This window comes from Indicator indicator, chromosome 3 (genome assembly GCF_027791375.1).
Source record: "Indicator indicator isolate 239-I01 chromosome 3, UM_Iind_1.1, whole genome shotgun sequence".
Classification (NCBI taxonomy): domain Eukaryota; kingdom Metazoa; phylum Chordata; class Aves; order Piciformes; family Indicatoridae; genus Indicator; species Indicator indicator.
The window spans coordinates 17406812-17429223 of record NC_072012.1 but is presented as its reverse complement, the minus strand read 5'-3'; the positions used below and the strand labels follow the sequence as shown (position 1 = coordinate 17429223).

General features: G+C 47.9%; 1 protein-coding gene across 1 annotated transcript in view; it reads left to right on the top strand.

The window, feature by feature from the left end:
- Window positions 1-12825, top strand: part of FRMD4A (FERM domain containing 4A) — a 197240-nt gene extending 184415 nt beyond the window's left edge. The window contains exons 16-23 of the mRNA XM_054399433.1: window positions 795-917; window positions 3275-3503; window positions 4653-4709; window positions 5164-5401; window positions 5824-5988; window positions 7743-8602; window positions 10959-11055; window positions 12756-12825. Of these exons, the coding sequence (XP_054255408.1) occupies window positions 795-917; window positions 3275-3503; window positions 4653-4709; window positions 5164-5401; window positions 5824-5988; window positions 7743-8602; window positions 10959-11055; window positions 12756-12825 (1839 nt within the window). The remainder of the gene's footprint in view (window positions 1-794; window positions 918-3274; window positions 3504-4652; window positions 4710-5163; window positions 5402-5823; window positions 5989-7742; window positions 8603-10958; window positions 11056-12755) is intronic.
- Window positions 12826-22412: the final 9587 nt, after the last annotated feature.

Here is a 22412-nt window from a genome sequence, read left to right as displayed (position 1 = left end):
ATGTGTGGCTGTATTGTGTAGTCCAGGGAAAAAAACCCCACAGCATTAACATCAGCAGTGGTGCTTGCTGCTTCCTGTGTTCCAGTTACTCCTCAGTTCTGTGAGGTTTGCTTCAGATTTTGAACAAATCTTTGCAAATAACCCCATCAGTCTGACAAAGCATCATTTAATATTGCTCCAAAGCTCCCATGACATTTACTGGGAAGGGGCTCTGATACATGAAGTGTTATCAGACAGGTAATGAGGTACCAGGAACTGCTTTTAGTGAACATTTTCACTGCATTCTTCTTGACACATCATGAATCAGGTGGAAATGTTTTTCTGTGCAGGTCATAACCTGCAAGGCTGTTGCCAGTGAGGCTTTCTGACTCAGCAGACCTGCATCCTGCATGAAGGCTCTCAGATCTGCTCACCCCGCTCTCAAAAGTAGCTCAGCAGACAGCAGCTCTTTGCTGCTCACCCTGCAGCAGAGATGAAGGGATGTGTGCTGCAGTCTTTTCATCCTCAGGCCCCAATGCCCTAGGGATGGCCACCAACTACAGACCTACCCTGGGCAGGCTGGAAAATTCATGTATAGGCTAAAGAAAAGCTCCCCACCCTCAGTGTCAGGTCCTGGGACATGTTGTCAGGGCTAGGCTCCCTCCTGTGTGTTTGTCAGCTGGCTGAACTGGATGTGTTGCTGTTAATGAAGGCCTGTCATGTCACGGTCACAGTTCAAAAGCAGTGTTGTGCTGTGCTCTGCTGCGCTCTGCTGCAGGATTTCCCAGATCACTAACAGTATTTTCTGCTTACAGGAGCTCACAGGAAAGCTGCCACGAGAATACCCCCTAGATCCTGGGGAGGAGCCGCCTATCGTAAGGAGAAGAATAGGAACTGCCTTTAAACTGGATGAGCAGAAAATCCTGCCTAAGGGAGAGGTGAGGCTGTGCCCTTCTCTTCTAGCCCCTTGTTCCCATCTAAAGTCTTTAAGATGTCCATGGTGCATCTTACAAGAACCATCAGTCCTACAGTCATTTTTGCTTCAAATGGCTGTAGTTGGTGATGGTGCCTTCTTTTAATATTGATTATAACAGGGAAGCAGTGAGAGAGTTGGTTCCCTTAGCTCAGACTCGCAAAAGTTAAACCCTGACAGTTCAGCCCTGACTTTGCTACAGGTAACAGAAATAGCTGAATGACCAACTCGACCATGGCAGTCCAAGTGCTCTGTGACTTGTGTGAGTAGGGAGCAAATCAGAAGCCCCTTGAGCCACACGAAGCCTGCTGCTGCCCTGGCCCGGTGCTATTATTGCAAATAGCCTCTTGTTTTCAGTTTCAGCAGCAATATGAATCCAGATCTGCACTAACCAGGGAGAAAAGCATCACAAATATCCCTCTGAGCGCTGCAAGAGCAAGATGAAAGCGTTTTGCTCCTCAGTCCTCAAACAAAAGAGCCTTCATCCCTACCTATGGGGAGCTGGAATTATGTTTTTCTAAGTTTGCCAGGGAATGTTTGTTCTCTTCCCTTGCTCCCACAATGAGCTGGGTCAGTGCCCTGAACCGTGGCTGTGAAAACAGGCCTGCAGCAGCTGTAAGGCGGGACCGGATTCACAGAACAGCTATTGTCTGCAGAGACACATTTGTCTCAAGACACTTGTGTGTATTCCAGTCTCGAGTTTCCTTTTTATTTTTGTAAGAGGAGAGACTGAAGCTGGTGTGACCGTGTGGTTTAAGGCTTGGTTTGGCCAGGGAATTAACTGTTTGTCATTTTGTTGGCATTTTCCTTTTGCTGAAAAAATAAACAGCTGGAGCTCTTTAGTTTTTTGTTCTCAATGGAGCCTGGGAGAGGAATTCCACTGAAGTCAAATATTCATGAACTAGCACATTTAATTAAGCTTTTCAAAGGAAAAGCATGGCTTAGCTGAGTTACTCCTAAAACCCCTGCAGTCTGTTGGCTGCTCAGTTATAACCTGATCTCTAGCCTCCTCAGACCGTACTGCTACAAGACAGCTTTTGGGGCTGTCGGGTGAGGAATCTTCTTACAACAGTGGCGAGGTTAGGTGAGGAGAGCACTAAGGTAAAGCAGCTCCTCCTCATTGCAGGCGCTCTGCCTTTTGGCATCAGCAATCCAAACACACTGACTCAGCCTTTCTCTACCTCCTTTTTCATCTGTCAAACTTTAAGACTCTGTGGAAAATCATAAATGTGTGTTCTCAAAGAATGGTGTTGAGTTGTGTTTATTTGGCTGCCAGTTTGAGAGCATTTAGAGGCCAGCACTGATTTTCATGTGCTTTTCAGCAAGTGAAAATGCCAGAAACTCAATTGAAAACAAAAGGTGAAATACTCCCTCAGTCACATAAACTCAGAACTGATATTACCAACTGTGACAAGCATCTGAAGCAACACACTTCCATCTGAAGGCAGGTGATAGCCCTCATTTCTGAGCCTTTATTTATAGGGGCCTCACTGGAAGAAAATAGACAAGTATGGCCAGAAGGAAAATTACATGTTTTTTCTAAGATACAGTGAATGATTTAGAACTGAACATGTGAAGGTCTGAAAATTCACCATACATTTAGTAAGAGCTTTGTCAGAGCAAGACTTGCAGGAAAGGGTCCTATTGTATTTCTTGGTAATCACCTCTACCTGATCTGGAATTCCTGACTCTGGAAAGGATTTTTACCAGAAGGCAGCAAATCAAGTTCCAGGCCTCAAAGCTCCATGGTATTAAATTCACTTTTAATAAGTTTGGCACTGATAGAGCTTATAAACTCTTCAAAGCAAAAGGAATCTGTTAAAAACATGGGGAGTGGACTCAATATTCAGTAAAGTGAGGGAAATTATAATTACAGTTTTAAGGCAATGCTGACTCACCACTGACAATGAAGGGATTCTACTTTTTAAGTCAGAAACCCAGAACAGAAACTTCAGAGAATGACTTCAGTCTGATTAATTCCCACAGCATTAGTTCTAGCAGCATTCACTGCTGCTAAACAAAGAGAAAGGATTTGAGTTTTCATAATGGGGATCTCCCTGAATATATGGCTGCCAGTGCTTGTGACCTGAACTCCCACCATTCTCTGAAAGTCAAAAAACTTGCAATTTTTTCCCTATGTGTAAGGTACTGTGTCACTCTTTCTAGCAGAATAACTCCAAGAAATGCATTGAGCTGGGGAAGGTAGCCAGATCCATTGCAGATTAGCAAGGACCTTGAGATGGAAGGGAGCAGCATGATTGCGGATGCTTTGCTGATGGAGAGCCTTGCCTGCAAGCCTCTAGCCTGTTTGCCTTTCCCCAGGAGGCAGAGCTGGAGCGCCTGGAGAGGGAGTTTGCCATTCAGTCCCAGATCACAGAGGCTGCTCGGCGCCTGGCGAGCGACCCAAACGTCAGCAAAAAGCTGAAGAAGCAGAGGAAGACGTCCTACCTGAACGCTCTGAAGAAACTGCAGGAGATCGAAAACGCCATCAACGAGTACCGCATCAAATCTGGAAAGAAGCCAACCCAGAGAGCCTCCCTGATCATAGATGGTAAGTGGCACTTGATGCCCATCGCATCATGGAATGGTCTGTGGAAGGCAGCAAGCAAAATTCTTGCTTTGAGGCACACATTTTCCCTCCCTCATCTGCCCTCTCCTGTTGGGAGGACTCCATGGGTGCTGTCAGATGGGTGTATGGGCCATGTATAGCGCTGGGGATGTGCTGGTTCACAGCATTAGGAGTCCTATCACACTGTAGATGCTGAGCGTGTCAGGAGAGCAGGCTGTGAGTTCTTTGTTCACCTATAGAACTCCTCTGTTAACGTCTCCTCCCGAGTGCTGCTCTACAAATGTAATTAATGTTAGCAGATTGGGGTGAGCTCTCTAGCTGAAAGCAGCTGTAAAATCAAAGTGGTAGCACATCGTTGCCACGTTCAAGTGCTTGCTTTTGTTTTCTTTTTTTCACAGTGTGATTGTCAGGGCACTTTATGGTTTACTGGGTTGTTGATTGGTTTTTCATGACTTTCTGCTGTGGTTCTTTCTCCCTTGCTGATTTTGCCCTTTCCCTTTGAATTGCAGAGCTTTTCTCTATGTCTTTGTAGCAGGAACTGAGATTAGAGATGCTGTATTTGTGACCTGGGTACCAAGTTGCACCACAGTCAGGGATGACAGACAGCTATGAGGACACAGGATGGGGGAGGTAGCTCAAATGTGTGCACACCAAGGACATGAGAGCTTCTCCTGCTGCTACAGAGGATGCTCAGAAAGCATTTCCTCAATTACACAAACCTGTGGGCCTTTAGTTAGCAGCAGGATGGTCATTTTAAGAAGACAGAGATCAAACCCAGAGTCCTTAGACCCAAAATACAAATCTTGCTAATGGCACCCTGCCATTTTGCATCCTCTGGGAATCTCATCTCTCTGTTGTCACTCAGTCCTAATCCTCATTAATTGAAGAGTTAGCAGCTCCTTGAGAGGCAGCCTACTAGTGAGAGCGCTGGCCTGCAGCTCTGCCCTCCAAGACTGAGAGTGGGCCGAGTCAGTTGTTTATAGGAATTTTGCCTCTCAGCAATGCAAGGAGGAAGACGTGGGTGACTGCTTAAGGCCAAGACTCAGAGGACAAAGATCACAGTGCAGTTCAGCGCTCCACCACTGAGATTCTCAGGACCATCTGACCACCTTTGTGTTTTCTCCTTTCTAGAAGGAAACATCGCCAGTGAAGACAGCTCCCTCTCAGATGCCCTTGTTCTCGAGGATGGTATGTTGGCTGCTGTATGTTTTAGAGAGCAGGAAGGAAACAGGGAGGGGTGTGTGAACTCCTGATTGACATTCAAAATGGAGGAACTGTTCTGTGTAGTAATCCATTCAAACATCTCAGCAGCAAAAACACTTGGTTTCCCGTCTCCACTTTGTAGTTAGACAAGAGGCTTGGAGCAGTGAGTATTGCTGTGGTTGCTGCTTGAATTCTTTTAAAAGACAGTCCCAGAATGCCCTCTTATTTTTTTCCTAAGGTTTCAGTTGTTTTAATGCAGCACACACTCTTGCTGGCCCTTCTTTCACTAAATAGGAATGTCAGCCAGAGTACTTCTGAAAGTTGTGTCTTCACGATACTCCTGAATGCAACCAGGGGAAGTGGGGTAAAGAAGCAGACTCTGGAGGCTTGATGATGTTCCCTGGGGCTGTTCTGCCTCTCTCCCTTCTTCTCTTCACAGAAGATTCTCAGGTCACCAGCACAATATCCCCTCTCCAGTCTCCACACAAAGGACTCCCTCCCCGGCCACCCTTGCACAACAGGCCTCCTCCTCCCCAGTCACTTGAAGGCCTCCGCCAAATGCATTACCACCGCAATGACTATGACAAGTCCCCCATCAAACCCAAGATGTGGAGCGAGTCATCCTTGGATGAACCGTATGAGAAAGTCAAGAAACGCTCTTCACACAGTCACTCCAGGTAAGCCAGCTATCTTGGAGCTCCATCACAGAGAGATCCTCTGCTTTCAGGAGGGATGGGTGCAAGCCTATTCAAAATTTACGAAGTCATCCCTTACCAAAAGGAGACTTGTAGCTGTTTTGGCCAGTAGGCACATCATAAAAATAGGCTGCAGCTACACAGCTGCTGACTGGTGTCTCAGTGTTACTTAAAAAAAGAATAAAGAAGGATGGTAAATCATCTGAGGGCTTTCACAGGGCTTGGCCTTGACCTCTGGCTACTGCAGAAGCGTAAGCTCTGGGATGCAGCTCAGAGCAGCAGCTGAACCAACTCCTACTCACCGTGGCAAAATCACAGGCAAACACCTGAGATCTGGAAGGAGCTGTAGGAGCCCCTTCCCCGAATTCCTTCCCCAGAACTGAAGCAGGGTGTTTGCTCTGCAGCAGTCACAAACGGTTCCCCAGCACCGGGAGCTGCGCTGAGGCGGGAGGGAGCAGCTCGCTGCAGAACAGCCCCATCCGGAGCCTTCCACACTGGAACTCCCAGTCCAGCATGCCCTCTACACCGGACCTACGGGTACGCAGCCCCCACTACGTCCACTCCACGCGGTAAGTGCCCAGCTCTGGGCTCACCTTGCTCACCCTGCTTTAGCCTTCCCCTGGGATATCAATTAATGCCCTCCTCAGCAAAGGGCACAAGCTAGTCCTGTTCACCTAAGAGGCTCATGTCTCCTGAAATGAGATCCTGAAATCACTTCAGATAAACACGATCCTGCCCCTTATCTCTCCCTCAGAGTAATCCAGCTCTTGTTCCCACTTGGGACCTTTCATCTCAGGGATTGTTTGTAGGCACTACAAACCTCATGCTACTTTTTAAAGGGATGTGGTCCTGCTGCTACATTCTGCAGTAAATTCCTCCATGGATCCAGCTGGAGATAACATGTTGTTTCCTGATGCAAAATGTTGGGTAGTGGGATTTCTCCCTCAGAGATAAAAATGTTTGCACATGTGATCTTATGTGGAGAGAGAGAGAGTCTGTATAAAGCAATCCATCTGAGGATCCAGGCAGCTCTGGAATAAGCCCAGAGCTGACAGAGGAAAAGAGCTGAAGTATGTGAGGGAGGTGATTTGATGTTTGTGGCCCAATATGACTCCAGTTTTCAGCAGGATCTCTACAAGCTGTTCAGCTTCATTGCTATTTTGATTTCATGGCAAACTTCACGGACACTGCGAGAAGCAGAGCTGAGCCAAAGCTGCATGCTGTCTGGTGTCCAGCTCTAAGGGGTAGTGCTAACATCAGCTAGCTTGGTATAAGTCAAGTCATGCCAACACACCTGCCTTGGGCAGAGACAAGGCCATGGGTAAAGTTTGTTAGCAGTTTTTGGCTGGGAGTACCGTTCAAGAGTGTGATGTTTTTAACACTGGAGCCGAGCTGTGTGAGAAATGAGTCTGGCACAGTGCTTAAGAAGGTGGCCTTGGCTGGGTAGGGGCCATTTGGGTCTTGACACAACTATTGTTCGGTCTGCTACATTCATGAACTGCATGCCCTGGCCTTGGCCATCCATCATGTGGGTGTGTGACTCATCACAGGGTGTTTCTGCTCCTTGAATGGGTGGCTGAAGCCAGGGTGAGAAGAGACTGCCCAGACTTGGTTGTGAACTGAGCCTTACAAACTTGTAATTCAGGGTAGTTTCTTGGAGGGCTGTTCCCCACTGACAGTCTTACATGTGCTACCTGAGGCTGGGCCCCTGTAAAAACTTGCTGCTTGACAGAGGTGACTTTTTTAAAACACCAGTAGAAACATCACTGGCTGAGTATGGGCAGTCAGTCTGTCTGTCTCATACCAGGTGGATTGAACCTGTGCGGGACATTCACAAGCCACCTGCAAGGGAAATACTACCACTTGTGAGGCTAAGGTCTTGGGATTTGCAGAGCTGAAGGAGTTGAACCAGCTAGAACAGGGACAGTGCTGATTCAAGCGTCTCTGTGATGGGACCCCATCAACAAAGCTAGCACCTGAGGTCCCCAGGTTGCACTTTTCAGACTGGGTCTTCCCCTGGGTTGCAAGCCACAGAAAAATCAGGCTGGGCAAGGGTTTATGTTCCTTGTGGTGCTGCAGACTGAATGTCACCACCAAGGAGACAAGAGGAACTAATAGGACAATAGGACCTAATCACCCAAGAGCCTACAGCAGGGAAGCAGGTTGCTTTGCAGGCAGCAACCCCACACAGTGCTGGAGGGTCCAGGTTTTCCATGCCCTCAGATTCCCCTTCCAGCAAGGCTGGCCTTGTGTGCAGAAGGGATGGGGAGTGCTTTGTTCTGTTGACTTACCAGCCTGAATCTTTTGTTCCTGGTACCTGCAGGTCAGTAGACATCAGCCCGACCAGACTGCACAGCTTAGCTCAGCACTTTAGACACCGGAGTTCCAGTTTGGAGTCACAAGGCAAACTCCTTGGCTCAGAAAATGAGACAGGGAGCCCTGATTTCTACACCCCAAGGACTCGTAGCAGTAATGGCTCTGACCCCATGGATGACTGCTCTTCCTGCACCAGCCATTCCAGCTCTGAGCACTACTACCCTGCTCAGATGAATCCAAACTACTCCACCCTGGCAGAGGATTCCCCATCAAAAGCCAGAGAGCGACAGAGGCAAAGGCACAAATCAGCAGGCAACCTGGTCTCTTCCAATTCAGGGAGTATGCCCAACCTGGCTGCCAGGAATGGGACAGGGCACCACCGCGTCTACCTGCACAGCCAGAGCCAGCCCTCCTCCCAGTACAGGATCAAAGAGTATCCCCTGTACATCGAGGGTAGCTCCACACCTGTGGTGGTACGGAGCCTGGAGAACGACCAGGAGGGACACTACAGCGTCAAAGCACAATTCAAAACCTCCAACTCCTACACGGCGGGGGGGATGTTTAAGGAGAACTGGCACGGGGATGAAGTGGACTCTGTCAGGCTCACCCCCTCACGCTCCCAAATCATAAGGACTCCATCTCTGGGCAGGGAGGGCCATGAGAAAGGCTCAGGCAGGACTGCAGTGTCAGACGAGCTGCGGCTCTGGTACCAGCGGTCCACGGCCTCCCACAAGGAGCACAGCCGCCTGTCGCACACCAGCTCCACCTCCTCGGACAGCAGCTCCCAGTACAGCACATCCTCGCAAAGCACCTTTGTGGCGCACAGCCGGGTCACAAGAATGCCTCAGATGTGTAAAGCAACATCAGGTGAGAGCTGGGACTGGGCAAAGGGGTGAGAGGCACAGGGGCTCTTCATGCAGCCCAGATTCTTACCAGGCATTACACCCTGGCTGGAAGCAACACCAGACCAAAGTGTGTTATCTGGCCTTCACATGCTGATCAGCAAGCCTGTAGGTGTAACACAGGGCAAGCCTTGTCTGAGGTATTTTTTTTTTTTGATGAATATAATTACTTTGTAATGATAGGCTCAAAAGGGAGGGAGGGATTGAAGCCCTGTTGTTGCCACATCTTTCTTCAAGAGTGCAGTTGTGCTTGGAGGGATGGTACTAGGGACTGAGGGCAGAGAATCTGGAGAGGCAGGGGCACTCTTACCACAGCGATGGAAGCAATGAAAGAAGCAGGGACTCAGCACAGACTCAAAGAATGCATGTCCTCAGTGAAACACCAAAAGCATGAGAAAGGTTAAGTGAGGAGCACCCTAGCCCCTTTGCCTGCTGTGAAAAATGTTTGACTGATACCTTTGTGCACTGCTGAGACTTGTTTTTTCCATGCAGCTCCAGCAGGTTTGCTGATAACATCCTGAAATTCAGAGGGCTGAAGTTTGTGCAGTGCTAGGCCTGTCATGTACAGAGCTCTGCACTGCTTTGTGCTGTTAATATTAAGTGGTAAGAAAACAGTCAAATTCATTAAATTGAGGAGGCCACTATGCCTTATGAAACAGCCCACAGTTAAATATTTACTGGCTACAAGTCACCACTGAACAAGGTATTTTGGATAGATCAAGGACTTGCTGTCCAGCCCCACGTGGACAGACAGAATTGCTGGTTAGTCAGTTTGTAATGTGCTCATTGCTAGCCTTCCACATGCCTCAGCCATGGTGTGGGAGAGGTTATTGCTCCAGCCTTGCTCACCGCAAGCCCTCATGGCCTCTGTGAGCAGGCCAGTGCATCATCCACCCATGCTGGCCCTTGGCCTTCTGACACCCCAGCATGGTACCTGGGCCATGGTAACCACCATGCTGACACCACTGGGTGTTTGTAGCATGGATTCAGAGAGGTGGTTTCACACCAGGCTCCTCATGTGCCAAGAGCTACCCAAAAAGAGGCCGATTAGTGCATGATGCCAACACTCACAGTAGGCCCAGCTGTGGCCCAAGACAATCAAATAGCTGATAGAACACTCCTGTGTCTCCATTTGAAAGCTTGTCTTCCCATCTTGGAAGCTGCACCAGTTCAGTTAGGGAATCTAGAAAGGAAAGGTGGTGGGGCTGTGTGGCAAGTATCTCAAAACCACTGTCAATCAGTTAATTCCCCTCCCATCTGGGTCTTTCAAACCTAAATGGGGCAGCAGAGTGGTAAAGTGTGCTCAGTAATCCCATTTTGTCCTGACCAGGTGGCAGCATAGACTGTGTTTGCCTTCCGAGGCAGTAACAGCTGTGGGAGGATGCTGATCCTCAGAGGTTGTCAGCTCCAAGAAGCAGATTAAAATTTGTTTTTTCTTTTCAAGTACCATAAAGAATTTAACAGTACAGAAGAGAACACCATCATTTGAGAGGAGCAGCCCTAGCTAATAGGTCTGTTGGACTTCACCCTGTCCTTCAAAGAGGAGAAGGGTCAACAGTGTAGGGACATGAGGAGGAAATATTAGTCACATGGATTTCTTAGCTTGACACTAACACCTGGAACTCCCCCAAGAACCGGTGCCAATGGTACATTTTTAGTCCAGCTTGCTTCTGCCTTCACTGAGGTAAGATAAAGCCTTCCTTTGGGCTCACAGCAGTAGTGTTGGCAACTGCAGCATTACACAAACGCACACTGAAAGGTAGTTGTAGCTTTTGAAATCTCCAGCGCCGTCTTCCTCCTTTGCAGATAAAGCAGTGTACTTGTCCAGACTCTCACCAATGCCAGTTCTGGCTGTTAGGGACGCAGCACTTCCCACAAAACCTGGAAACAGGAGGCTGACCCTGGCAGGCTTGGGCAGCTCCAGTTCAGGTCCTATGGAGATGCACAAGCCAGCCCCTGCTGTTCCAGGTGACAGCAAAACCAATAAGCTTTCATGCTAGGGAAGCATGGCATTTCTCAGGCAGGCACAGGAGAGTCTGGGTGGTTGTATTCAGCTGGAGGCTGGGCTGAACCAAAGCATTCCTGCAGAGCTGAGGACACACCCAGGCCCTGAGAGGCAGGAGTGCCAGCAGGAGGCTGACTGCTCATGTTGCATTTGAGCACAGCCACCCAGGAACAGGATGAGGTCTGATTCCCAGGCTGTGTTTGCTCACAGCTGGACGTGTTTCTGCTGGTCTGACCAAATGATGTTTCTGACCCACCCTGACCCTTGCACCCTCACCTCACTGGTTCTTTTTCTCCACCCTTTGGTTGTTTTCCAGCTGCCTTACCTAACAGCCAGAGGAGTTCGACACCTTCGAGTGAGCTGGCAGCCACGCCACCAGGCAGTCCCCACCACATTCTCACGTGGCAGACTGGGTGAGTGTCCATGGGATCACGTTAGAGCTGGGGAGAAAAACCTCTCCACATGCAAACGGAGAGGACAGCTGTGGTGAACAGCTTCCAGGTGCTCCATAGCCTACACCAGCACACAGCATTTCCAGCCTCCTCCCCCTGCTCTTGTAGAGGTGGAGCTTTAGCTTAGGCTGACCAAGACATGGCCATGCCATCCACACCGAGCAGCACTGCTTCAAGCAGTGCCAGATGCACAGGGAAAGAAGCCTTGCAGGCTCCTCCTGCTTGAACAGTCTCCTTCCCCCATTTTTCTGTGCGTTGAAATAGCTGATTTTGTTGAGCAGCCATCATGTCAGCTGCCTAGACCAAGCAGATCTTTGTTGTTAAATGCATGGCTAGGTGCCTGCCAGATTTGTGTGTGTTGCAACCACCTTTTTCTGCTACGTTTTCCCTAGCAATATGTCTTCATGACTATTAAGTGCATCTTTTTTCAGCTACCACTAACTTAACTTGCTTTGCCAAAGCAGGAGCCATGACATGCAGGTAACCATTACTCATGGTCTTTGGCACCTCTGTGAGGCAGGGAGCTCAGGAGTTAAACAAAAAGCCTCCTGCAAGCTCCCATGGGTATTATCTAGCAAACTCCTGTAACTGTCCTGCCATATGAAATAAAGATAATTTCAAGATCCTGTCTAACTCAGCACAGCCCAGATTTTTGCTTCTAAATTGAGTTTGGTAAGATCAGCTAGGAAGTTTCAGGCTACAGACCTCAAAATGCTGCAGGAAAGCAAGTCCTGAGTTGTGACTTGGGACCAGCTGTGAAAAATTCACTGTGCAGCCACTGGAAAATCTCATGCTCTCTTCATTTCCTGTGGTCAGTCACCTATGACCAAGTTTGACCTCTGGTTTTGCCCCAGCACTGCTCGTGACTACACTTTAAAATGGAGAGGAGGAGAATCATAATCACAACCCCCTTAGGCCTACCTTGGATTTTAAGTTTATACGTTTGATGGCCAACCTCACAGGGTCTTTGTATGTGCCTCCAGCTGCAGAACAGGAGAATTTCTCTGGTCCCAGTTCACAAAAAGTCAAGGGATTGCAAGACAGGCAAGATGACAGCTATCTTCACTCTACACCCAGATTTCCACCCTTAAGGGTTTGAATTTAGACTCAAATCTTAGTTTCCATTCCAATCCTAATTCCTCTAAATACCACCACAATGATCAGAAGTAAAACAGGTGAGCAGCCAGCTGAGAAATCCATTTGGAATATTCCAACTTATTTTTCCATTGAAGACACCTCCTGCCCCGTCTCATAGCAAATATGCACCAAGCCCAGTTCTCAGCTGGTGAAAGTGAAGATTTATAGCATAGGCCCTGCACCAACAACCAGTGCAATGAGAACTGGAGACAAATCTGCACTTATTTCACACCTGAGCATGAACCCCAAGATGTGTGTACAAAGACAGCAGAGGCAGATCAAGTCTGCCATTAGCTGCACAGCACAAATCCCTCGCTGCAGGAGCAGGCAGTGTCCTCCCAACATGACTCAGAAGCTTGACAGTTCTCCCCAACATGTTTTTGTGTCACTAACTTTCTCTAAAGATGATTCATCACCTTGTTTCCCCCACTGGATTAATAAGCTCATAACAATGTCTGTTCCACTTCTTTTCTTTAACATTTCCTCTCTCCTCTTTCCTCCTTTTTTTGCTCTCCTTTGTTCAGAGAAGCAACAGACAACTCACCCACTATGGATGAGTCTCAGTCTCCAACCCACCAAAGTACTGATGAATAGAGGTATAGTAAGGGAACATTTTGTTCTTTCATCCTTCTGCCTTACAGTCTGTGAACACAAAGCGAATAATCAGCATCCTGCTGGCCCAGAGGAGCAGTCCTTTTGATTGTCACTTGGGTTTTGGCAACAAGGCTTCCTTCAGCTCTTGGAAGAACAACTTGAAAGCATCTCGAAGCCCTCTCTGTGCCTTTTCAGCAAGCTTGTGGCTGTGGCACTTTCCTCTGTGAAAGTGGACTTCAGGCCAGCCCACTCTGCATTCACACAGAGGTTGAACAGACACAGAGAGCAGGTGGTAGTGACAGATTTCCATCTGGGGACATTTCAAAGCAGTATGAACAAAGTGCTGTGGGGAGAGTCTCCAGCCATGGTGCCAAGCACTCCTTTCTCCTCTTTCCCTACTGCAGAGCAGAGCTGTGAGCAGCATCGAGGTTTCATGGAACAAGGAGCAACCCTGGCCCCATTCCTGTGGGAAGACAGAGGGGGAAGGGTGGAGGCAACAAAAAAACCCTCAGAGTATTTCTATTTTAATTAAACTGCCATGGCCATGTGACACTGTCATTTGAATCTACAACGATTCACAGCTAGCATCTGTCGAGTGTTTCAAGCTTCTAGAGATAAACCATAAACCTCCATAGTCCATCAGAAAGCTGGGGAAGAAAAGGCTCTTTAACATGCAGACGGTGATGCCCTTGCTCAAGTTCCTCCCGGACACTGGTCCCAGGTGTAAATTAGGACAGAGGAAGCAGGAACTGCCAGACTGCATCAGAAATTAGATTGGTCCTGCAAGGTGGGGAGGGAGCCAAGGAAGGAATCAAAATCCCACAGAAAACAGACAGAAAATGCATTTCCCGCTTTCACCCTCAAAACAACCTCTAATTTGGAAGTTAGTTAAAAATTGAAGTGTGAGGGAGAGACATCACTTCTGAATAACACTATGCAGATACAGCAGTCCCTTTCCAAACCATCAATGAGATTTTGATCTCAGTGTTCTCCTCTGGCAAGGAGCTCTGGAGACTAAGCCAGAAGCCAATCCTGAACAGAGCTTTAAAGAGAAACAGCAAAGAACATTCCCATAAACTACCTGGTTTGCTCTATGAAGGGAAACACAAAGCCATTCAGCAAAAGTGGCAGTGGCTTCTCAGGAAGGGTGCCCCACGTTGAGGACTAGGCTACCTATGACAAAACTGTCTTTTCCACATCGGTCCTGGCACCCCTTCTCCACTTGATTCCTAGCTCATCCCTGGAAAGACACGTAACTCTGGGATTGCCAGCTGATGCACAAGCCTTTGCCCTGAGCAGAAGTGCTACAGGAAAGCACCACTACCCTCTTCCTTCTACTGTACCTGATGGGTACAGTGTATGACCAGAAGGCAGCGCTTCAGACTTGCTTGGAGGGCATCCTATTAAAAAACTCTCTACCCCAGCCTACTACTGAGCAGGAAAGCAAGACAGAGCTCCTTTAGGCAAGGCAGAGGCTGCTGCTGTACCTGGGAAGGAAAGGCCACATGGAGAAAGCAGAGACTAGTCAGGTACCACCTGTGGACACAGCTAGCAGGGTCAGCCACAAGCTCTGCTCTCTTGTAGTGCATCCTGCCAGTTGGAGTCTGGAAGCACCACAACTCTGCCTGTTGCCATTCCAGCACCCAAAATTCAGGGCACCCTGGCTGTGGAGAGGCTGCTGAAGCTCAACTTTCTCCTGCCTCCTCACACCCATCACATTGCTGGGCCAAACAGGACTGCTGGGAAAGAGCAAACTGGGTCAAAGCAGAGTCCTGCATGCTGAGCCCACCCCAACTGTCAGCTCTGGGGGTACCTGCAGGGTGAGAATTTGAAAATCCTGTGTTCCCACCCATAATATAGTATCTTATACCCATGGTTGAACTTTCCAGGAGTGCGCATTCTGTTAACAAAGTTTCCTTTCTCCTGCAGGACCTACAATGATAGCTGTTTCCTGGATTCTCCTCTCTATCCAGAATTAGCAGATGTCCAGTGGTATGGGCAGGAAAAAGCCAAGCCTGGGACTTTAGTGTGAACCCCTGACCTCAAGTTAATCACATCAATGCCGTTCTGAGATCACCTCACTGCCTCTCATTTGCCTTACCCAGATGTATTGCCATCCAGCACCAGGTTCAGCTCTAAGCACTTTTCTCACCATGCAATTCAAGGCAACATCTACAGAACGCTGGCCCCAAAACATGCACCACAGCCTGCAGTGCAGCCTGCTGCCAGCCTGCTGCAGGGCCCCTCCACGGCCTGCAGATGGGCAGCCCCTGCCATAGCCAGCCAGCAAGTCAAACGTTGATTTCCTCTGAAACAAGGCAAGCCTTTCAAGGCTTACAGCAAATCTAATCGTTCCACAGCATAAAACAGCAGTAAGAGTTCCATGACCTGCAATCTGAAGCCAAAAGAGCATTAATTTAAAGGGGGGGAAGGGAGATTAAAACAGGACAGAGGCCAAGGAATGGACATCATAGTCCTGAAACAGTAAAATCCTATCACTTCCAAGATGAGTCAGTCTCACAATGAGACCTGCACTGCCAAAGATCACTGCACAACATCAGCAGGATGAGTTTGCTTAGCAAGTTATAGTCACAAGAACCTCTCTTTTGTTTAACTCAACAGCAGACTTGACCACCTCCTGTAAAACAGCATTTCGTTCTTCACTTTGAGCCCACCTACAAGCAAGTAAAACAACCTAACATGCTGAAAAGTACCCTGAATGTCTGGGCTGATATCACAGCATTTCTGTCTACAGGCTACTGTTAAACTGGACAAACAAGGTTTACAATGGCATTATCTACAGCAGGGGCAAGTACTGACAGCAGCCCTGTGGCTGACACAGGCAGCATACCAATGCATGGAGAGGCTGGGGTTGTGTTGGTTGCTTTTTAATACTCTGATGATGATAAAAATTGCCAAAAATCCTTTCTATAAGCAGATAGAGCCAATAAATTCTAACTGACTTCTGCACAGAGCATTAAGGTGAAGTCCAGGGGAAAGCACATGGCACAGTGAAGCTGCATCACCGTATCTGTTCACTCATCTTCCCTCCCTTAGCACCAGTGTAGCAAAGGGCTGTGTGGGAGAACCGGTCTGTCGGGAAGGAAAAGCTCCACAACCAGCAGCAAAGGCAAGCAAGCAGCCACCACAAGAGAAAGAGAAGCAGCTGAGTGAGGTGTTGGACACAAACAAGAGCTGCCTGCTGATACCAATGGATCAAATGAAAGTCACAGAAGAAGCTGCAAGTTTACAACACACTTTTCAGCAATGCTTTATACATGTCAAGCCATGGAACTTTAAAAGGCCTCAAGAACACTTTTGTACAAAACAAGTGCACAATCTAGGTGGATGTTGAAGCTGGCACGTCTAGCCTTCACTGCGGTGCTATGCTGTTTTTATTGCCACTAGATGGGGGGAGGTGCCCAGCCTTCCCCCGTTTGTGCGTGCAAACGACGATTTCCTATGGGAAAGGCATTAAAAGAGACGGCTGGAGGGGGTTACTTGGTGAAAAGCAGAAACTGAAGTTAGCTTTAGTTTAAGACAGAAGAAAACCCAGTGCGAGTGTGTGCACGTGTGTGTGTGTTCCAAGAGTAACAACAGCATCTACCAGACAAAGTAGGGCAAAACACTGACAATTAAACACTACAACTTGGGGGGCTGCCACCCCTTTGGTATTCAGATTGCTGAAAAACTGCATTACAGGCTGTAAGAGAGAACAAGTTATTTGGAAATCAGGCTGGGAAACACCATGGGCTTTCCAATACATGTGAATGGCTCAGAGGTTCCACAACACATTCTAGGAACATTTGCTTTGATTCCCTGTGCCCACCTGCTGAGCTGCTGTCTGACATCCTTGGCATGGCAGGGAGGTGGCCTTTGTGAGATGGGGACAGCAGTGGGCAGCAAAGACTGCCGTTTGCCCAGGGAAATCCATGGCAGAGCCAGGAAGGAAACCCTTTCATGTTCATAAATGAATATGAAGCATATGTATATGCCTCTGGAAAAGAAAAAGGCACATCCTTTTGTATGCTGGCAAGGGGCCTTTTTTAAAGGTAGCCACACAAACCTCCTGCTCCTGGGCAGCAAGGAGGAACCACCACAAGAGTACCGGCCCCTCTGACAGTACTTGAAGCCTTGTAACCAACTGCTGGAAGAACCAAGAGCAGTGAGGTTGCACCCTTTATATGGGGGTGCAAGATGCTGTTTTCACCATCTCTTTGTGCTGTGGGGTCTTTAACATGGGAATTATTTCAAGCTTCTAAATGGATTTTTAGCTGGAGAAGAGGTAGCACCGATTAATGACATTTACTGATGACATTGGGTAGCTAAAGTGAAAGGATTAAGTAAGGACCAAACTAAGCAGCAGCAAGTAATTTAGCCCACAGATTTCTAGGGGCTCTGAGCAACTGTCTGTTTTCTTTTTAATTTCCTTGGTAAGTGGTTTTGGGTTGTTTGGTTTGTTTTTTGGCTTTTGTTTTTTCTGTGTACCTTCTTTTAATTAAAAAGAATTCAACAACAGCGGCACTACGAGGCCTCTGGGCACTACAGGAAGAAACATTAATTCCTCCAAGACCAGATCTGCAGTTTTGCAGCAAAGGTTAAAAGGTGGCAGCCCTGAAATTGGTGAGGGAAAAAAAAAAATGGTTAGCCTGAATTGCAAACAGGCTGGAGTAGAGAAAAAAAACTTACTGGAAACGGACTGAGTTTGGCTTTGTGTTCTGCTTTTCTGTTCTGCAATTAAGGCACATGTGAGCAGCCAGTCTGGTAGTAAAGACAGATTAAGTAAAACAGGTTTTACTGTTTAGCTCAATTCAATTAAACACAAATGTACATAAAATGTTAATCATGTGAGATTAACATCTTTAAGTATAAGGTGGAGGGGGTATATACATAGCTATTCTATACAAGCACTTGACTACCAACTTCACCCCTCCTGGACTTTATTTTCCAAGGCTTCATCTGCCACCATTATGGTCTCAGTCTCCCCTCTGTCCGGGCAGGAGCCACGGCTGGGAGGCAGGGTTTATATGCATTCAAGTGTTGAAAATGTTGAACCAGTCCAATTTGTTTTCACTCTGTATTAGTTTTAGTTTCAGGCATAGCTGATCCCCATTCAGGTGCTATCAGATGACCAGTTACTGCTTAGTTAACTAGATGTAAAGTTTTACATATATATTAATGTCAATAGTTTTATTACAAGTTGTGTAAAATGGACTCTCTAGTTTAAAAAAAGAGGGGAAAAAAAAAAAGAAAAAAATTAGGTCTCTCCTGAAATTGATTTTAGAGCATGGAAAATGATTTTACTGGATTCTGTTCAGTTGTAATCAAGGAAAAGATATGTATGTTGTAGAAAACGGTGCAGAATTTAAAAAGATCTGCTTTTAATTTATTCTTTTTGTATTAAGAATTTGTATAGTTACCTTTACATTTTGCAAAATGGTGTTGTCAACACTTCCTTATTAAAGCATTTTCAAAATGAAGCCTTGCAGTGCTCTTTTCACCAGGCGTGGCACCTCAGGAGCCCTTACCCTGGCAAATACACTGCCACCTCTGCCAGAGGAACCTCAGCTCACATGTGTGCACAACTGGCCAGGGTTCCCAGGTGGGACCCACTCCTTGCCTGTCAGAGGTCTGACTGCAGGAGACATGAGGCATCCTCCCTAAAAAGCCTGCCCTTCAGAGATCCCTCAGGATTCAGCCCTCAGCAGCCTCCTACTTGCTCTGTCACGTGTTCTCTCAAGCACCAGGCTGTAAGACACCTTGTGACTGATGTCCCACTGCAGTACCTACGAGTGACAAACCCAGCATTTACACGAGCTGGATGCTAAGGAGGCAGGAGGCCATAAGCAGCAGTGCCAAGGTCCCTAGGACAGGCTTGAACACCAGCTCTTGCCCCAGGCACTACTTTGGTTTTGTTCCTGAAGGAAGCTCCCATCTCCTGGTTTAATCTCTCTTGCTGAGGCAGCAGCATTGAGACCACACTAAACAGGCGCATCTCTAGCTCAGGAGGGGCTGTGCCAGCATTATGGGGTTAGGGAAGCTGCTTCCTATCACTGTTTTCTGCTCCATGGGCAGCAGGAACCCCTGCAGCCCCCAGCACCCCCTGCACAGCAGCAAGGCATCTCCTAACAGCACCCACGGAACCGTGCGCACTTCTCAGCGCCCAGCAGAGTTTGTAACGCTTCTTGACCTTCATCCCCACTGCCCAGGGAGCTCCCTTCCACTCACACATCTCTTGTATCACGTACCCAGCTCCTCAGCACCACAGGGCATCAACCCAGAGGCAGAAGACCACAACCACCACCACCCAGCATTGCTGCCTGGGGAAAAAAATCAGTGCAGTAAACCCAAAATAAATCCTCACGTTTCTTACAAATCCCCTTCAAGTAACGAAAGGCCACAATAAGGTATCTCTGGAGCCTTCTCCAGGCTGAACAGCCCCATCTCTCTCAGCCTTTCTTCATAGGGGAAGCTCTCTAGTCACTTTCATGGCATCCTGTTCCCACTACCAAGAGGTCCGTGCATTTCTTTTCCTGAGGAGCCCAGAGCTGGATACAGCACTGCAGATAGGGGTCACGCCAGAGCGGAGGGGCAGAAGCACCTCCCCCTCAACCTGCAGCCCACATTGCTTTTGATGCAGCCCTTAATACAACTGGCTTTCTGGGCCACAAGTACATGTTGCTGGCTCATCTGCACCTTTCCATTCACCAGTGCCTTCCAGTCTCTCAGCAGAGCTGTTCTGAATCTCTTCATCCCCCAGCCTGTACTGATACCAAGGATTGCCCTGACCCAGGTGCCAGACCTTGTACTTCACCTTGTTGAATCTCAAAGTTCACAAGAGCCCGCTTCTCAAGCTTGTCCAGGTCCCTCTAGATGGCATCCCATCCCTCAGGTGTTTCATCTGCACCCCTTAGTTTGGTGTCCACTGCAAACCTGCTGAAGGTGTGATTAAGTTACATCTCAGTCAGGTTTATTCTTTGGGCAAGACTGGATCTATTGTGGAGCTTATATGGCAGCTGTCAGGAGAGGAACCCAGCTCCTCAAAAAAAAACCCTGTTCCCACATACACCTCCTTCAAGGGCCCTTCCAGCAGAGCAGACAAACTGCAACTCAGGAATTATAGACATTTAAATACCATGGGGCACAGTAACACCCACACAAGACAGATACATACTTTGGGAGTACCACCTCACACAGTCCCTTCCACCACCAGGCTAGGGAAGGGCTGGAGGACTGCAAGCAGCAACCAGGGGCACTAAAGTCCCAAAACCATCCCAGACATCACTATGGTGAAGGCATGACTTCATCCTAAGGCTACAAGTCTTGGCACTCAGCAGAGCTATTTCCGCCTAATGCAAGGAATTATCAGAAATAAACATCTGGAAAAGCCCAGAGGGAAAAGTCTAAATCACTGAACTGAAACATTCCCTCCCCACAAAAACTGCCAAGCAGTGTGACAGCTGCACCACACCCACTCGTCCCTCAATTAGACTCGGGTGGGTTGGGGATTTTTTTGGCTAACAGGCATTATTAACTATTTGATCATGGTCTGGTAGCTGTAATTTGGGGCCATCCAGCTGCAACGAGCCTCCAAGCCATGATGAAAAGCAGCTGCCCCAACAGTGTCCCCCCTCCTTCAGATCCCCCAAGGACTGAAGCAGGCTCTCACGCGACTGACAGATGGAAGCTCTTACACAGCTCCGCCGTGAGAAAGGGCTGCTCAGTGCTTGGCTTCCCGTGCAGCACCATTCCACACATTGCGAGGGGATGAAGCTCTTCCATCACGGGATTCATCCAAGGAAGGCAACTGTCAGCAAGGAGACACATTGATTAAATTACATTCTTTCAAACTGATCAGACCAAAGCATTCCAAACCCAAATTCACATCCCTACAAGAGCTGCAGCCCCACTCTGGGTACCATTACAGCTCTCCACAACAATTAGCTCTGAAGCAGGAGGGAAAATCCTACCCAGTACTATTACAGATGCCCTAAGGAATCCAGTTCCTTGCAATGCTCCTTAAACCATCCCCTGGCTACTCACTGGCTGCACTTTCCAGGGAAATTAGAGCTCTTCAATTATTTAAACAGTTCAAAACTAAGGTCAGGAGGAGGATTTAGAAAGTGCTCAAGAACCCATCGGAGTGGGGAGAGGGATAAAGTTGCAGTGTTGTAAATGTAGCAATGGCTGCAAAGAGGATCTGCAGAGAGCACTGCAAAAGAATGATCATCACCAGACGCCACTGCTAATGAAACCCTTCCATGCTCCTGACATCTGCCCAGCTTCTTCCCACAAATTCCCCCTTATTCCCCAAAGACCCCTCCCCAAGCACCAGTGAGGTCTCATCAGCCTCTTCTTTATTACTTCTAAACAGTTTAAGCTCTTGACATTTTCTCTGGGGTCAGACACTCCAAACTGCAATCTCCTGCATCCAAAACAGCACTTTGGAATCCAGAGTCCACAGAAAAGCCTGAAGTTCCTCAAGATACTCCTTCAAACTCACTGCCAGCATGAATTCCCCAGAATCACATCTCGCTGTGCCACAGGACTCTGTAAATACCCACAGGAGAACACAGAATCATAGAACGGTTTGAGTTGGAAGGGGCCTCCAAAGGCCATCTAGTCCAACCTTTCTGAAGTGAGCAGGGACATCCTCCATTAGATGGACAACTCCTTCAGAAGACGACACAGATTCCCACTCCCTGCTTCCAGTCAAGGTGAGGACTCCAACACACCACTACACCTGGATATTGACGCATTTCGTGAGTGGGTCTGTTCACATTGCACCAGGTATACCACCAGGCCTACTACTGCATCAGCTCAAGTCCACAGCTCATGAGTGCCAGAAGTACCAAAAGATGTACCTGCTGCCTCACTGGAGTTATAACAGGATCTCATATTCAACCAACAGCCTGACCCCGAGCCCAGGCAGTCAGGACCTGATCCTCCTCTCTCCACTCACTCCAGAGGCAGAGGAGCATGCTCTGCACTGGCTCTGCTGGATCCGGGGCACCAGAGGTGACATCTGGATCATCACAGATGTGGGTAGTGACAAACCCTGCTATGACCAACCACTTGTTTGGAGCTCACTGCAGGTCCTAGAAAGGCCTCCTTAAGAGAAGGACCTGATAATAGTGCTACGGAGGTGCTGCTGTTCTTGTAATGAAAAAAGCAGATTATTTCAGCCCAAGACTTTCATCCTGAACCACTGACGAAGCTTCAACATTTCACTCATGTAAAATTTGACATCATCCTTTCTGGGAGTTTCTTCACCATTTGCAGTCAAGATGGCAGAGATCTGTGGCTCCCAGAAATGCCGTCCGCGGTCATTGGGAGGTCCTAATTATTTTCTATGCAATGCCCAGCACACTGAAATCTTCTCCAGATGTATAGAAATGGGATTTGAAAGCCTGCAGAGCCATAAGATTACTTCCCCCAAGCCCAGGTGGTTTATATTAAAAATGTCATTACCAAAAAAAAAAAAAAACCCCAAACCCACAAACCAAAAGAAGCCAAATCAGACGCATTTAAGATCAAAACAACCTCTTTGCACAGAGGCTGGCTGTTATTTTTCAGCTGAGAAATAT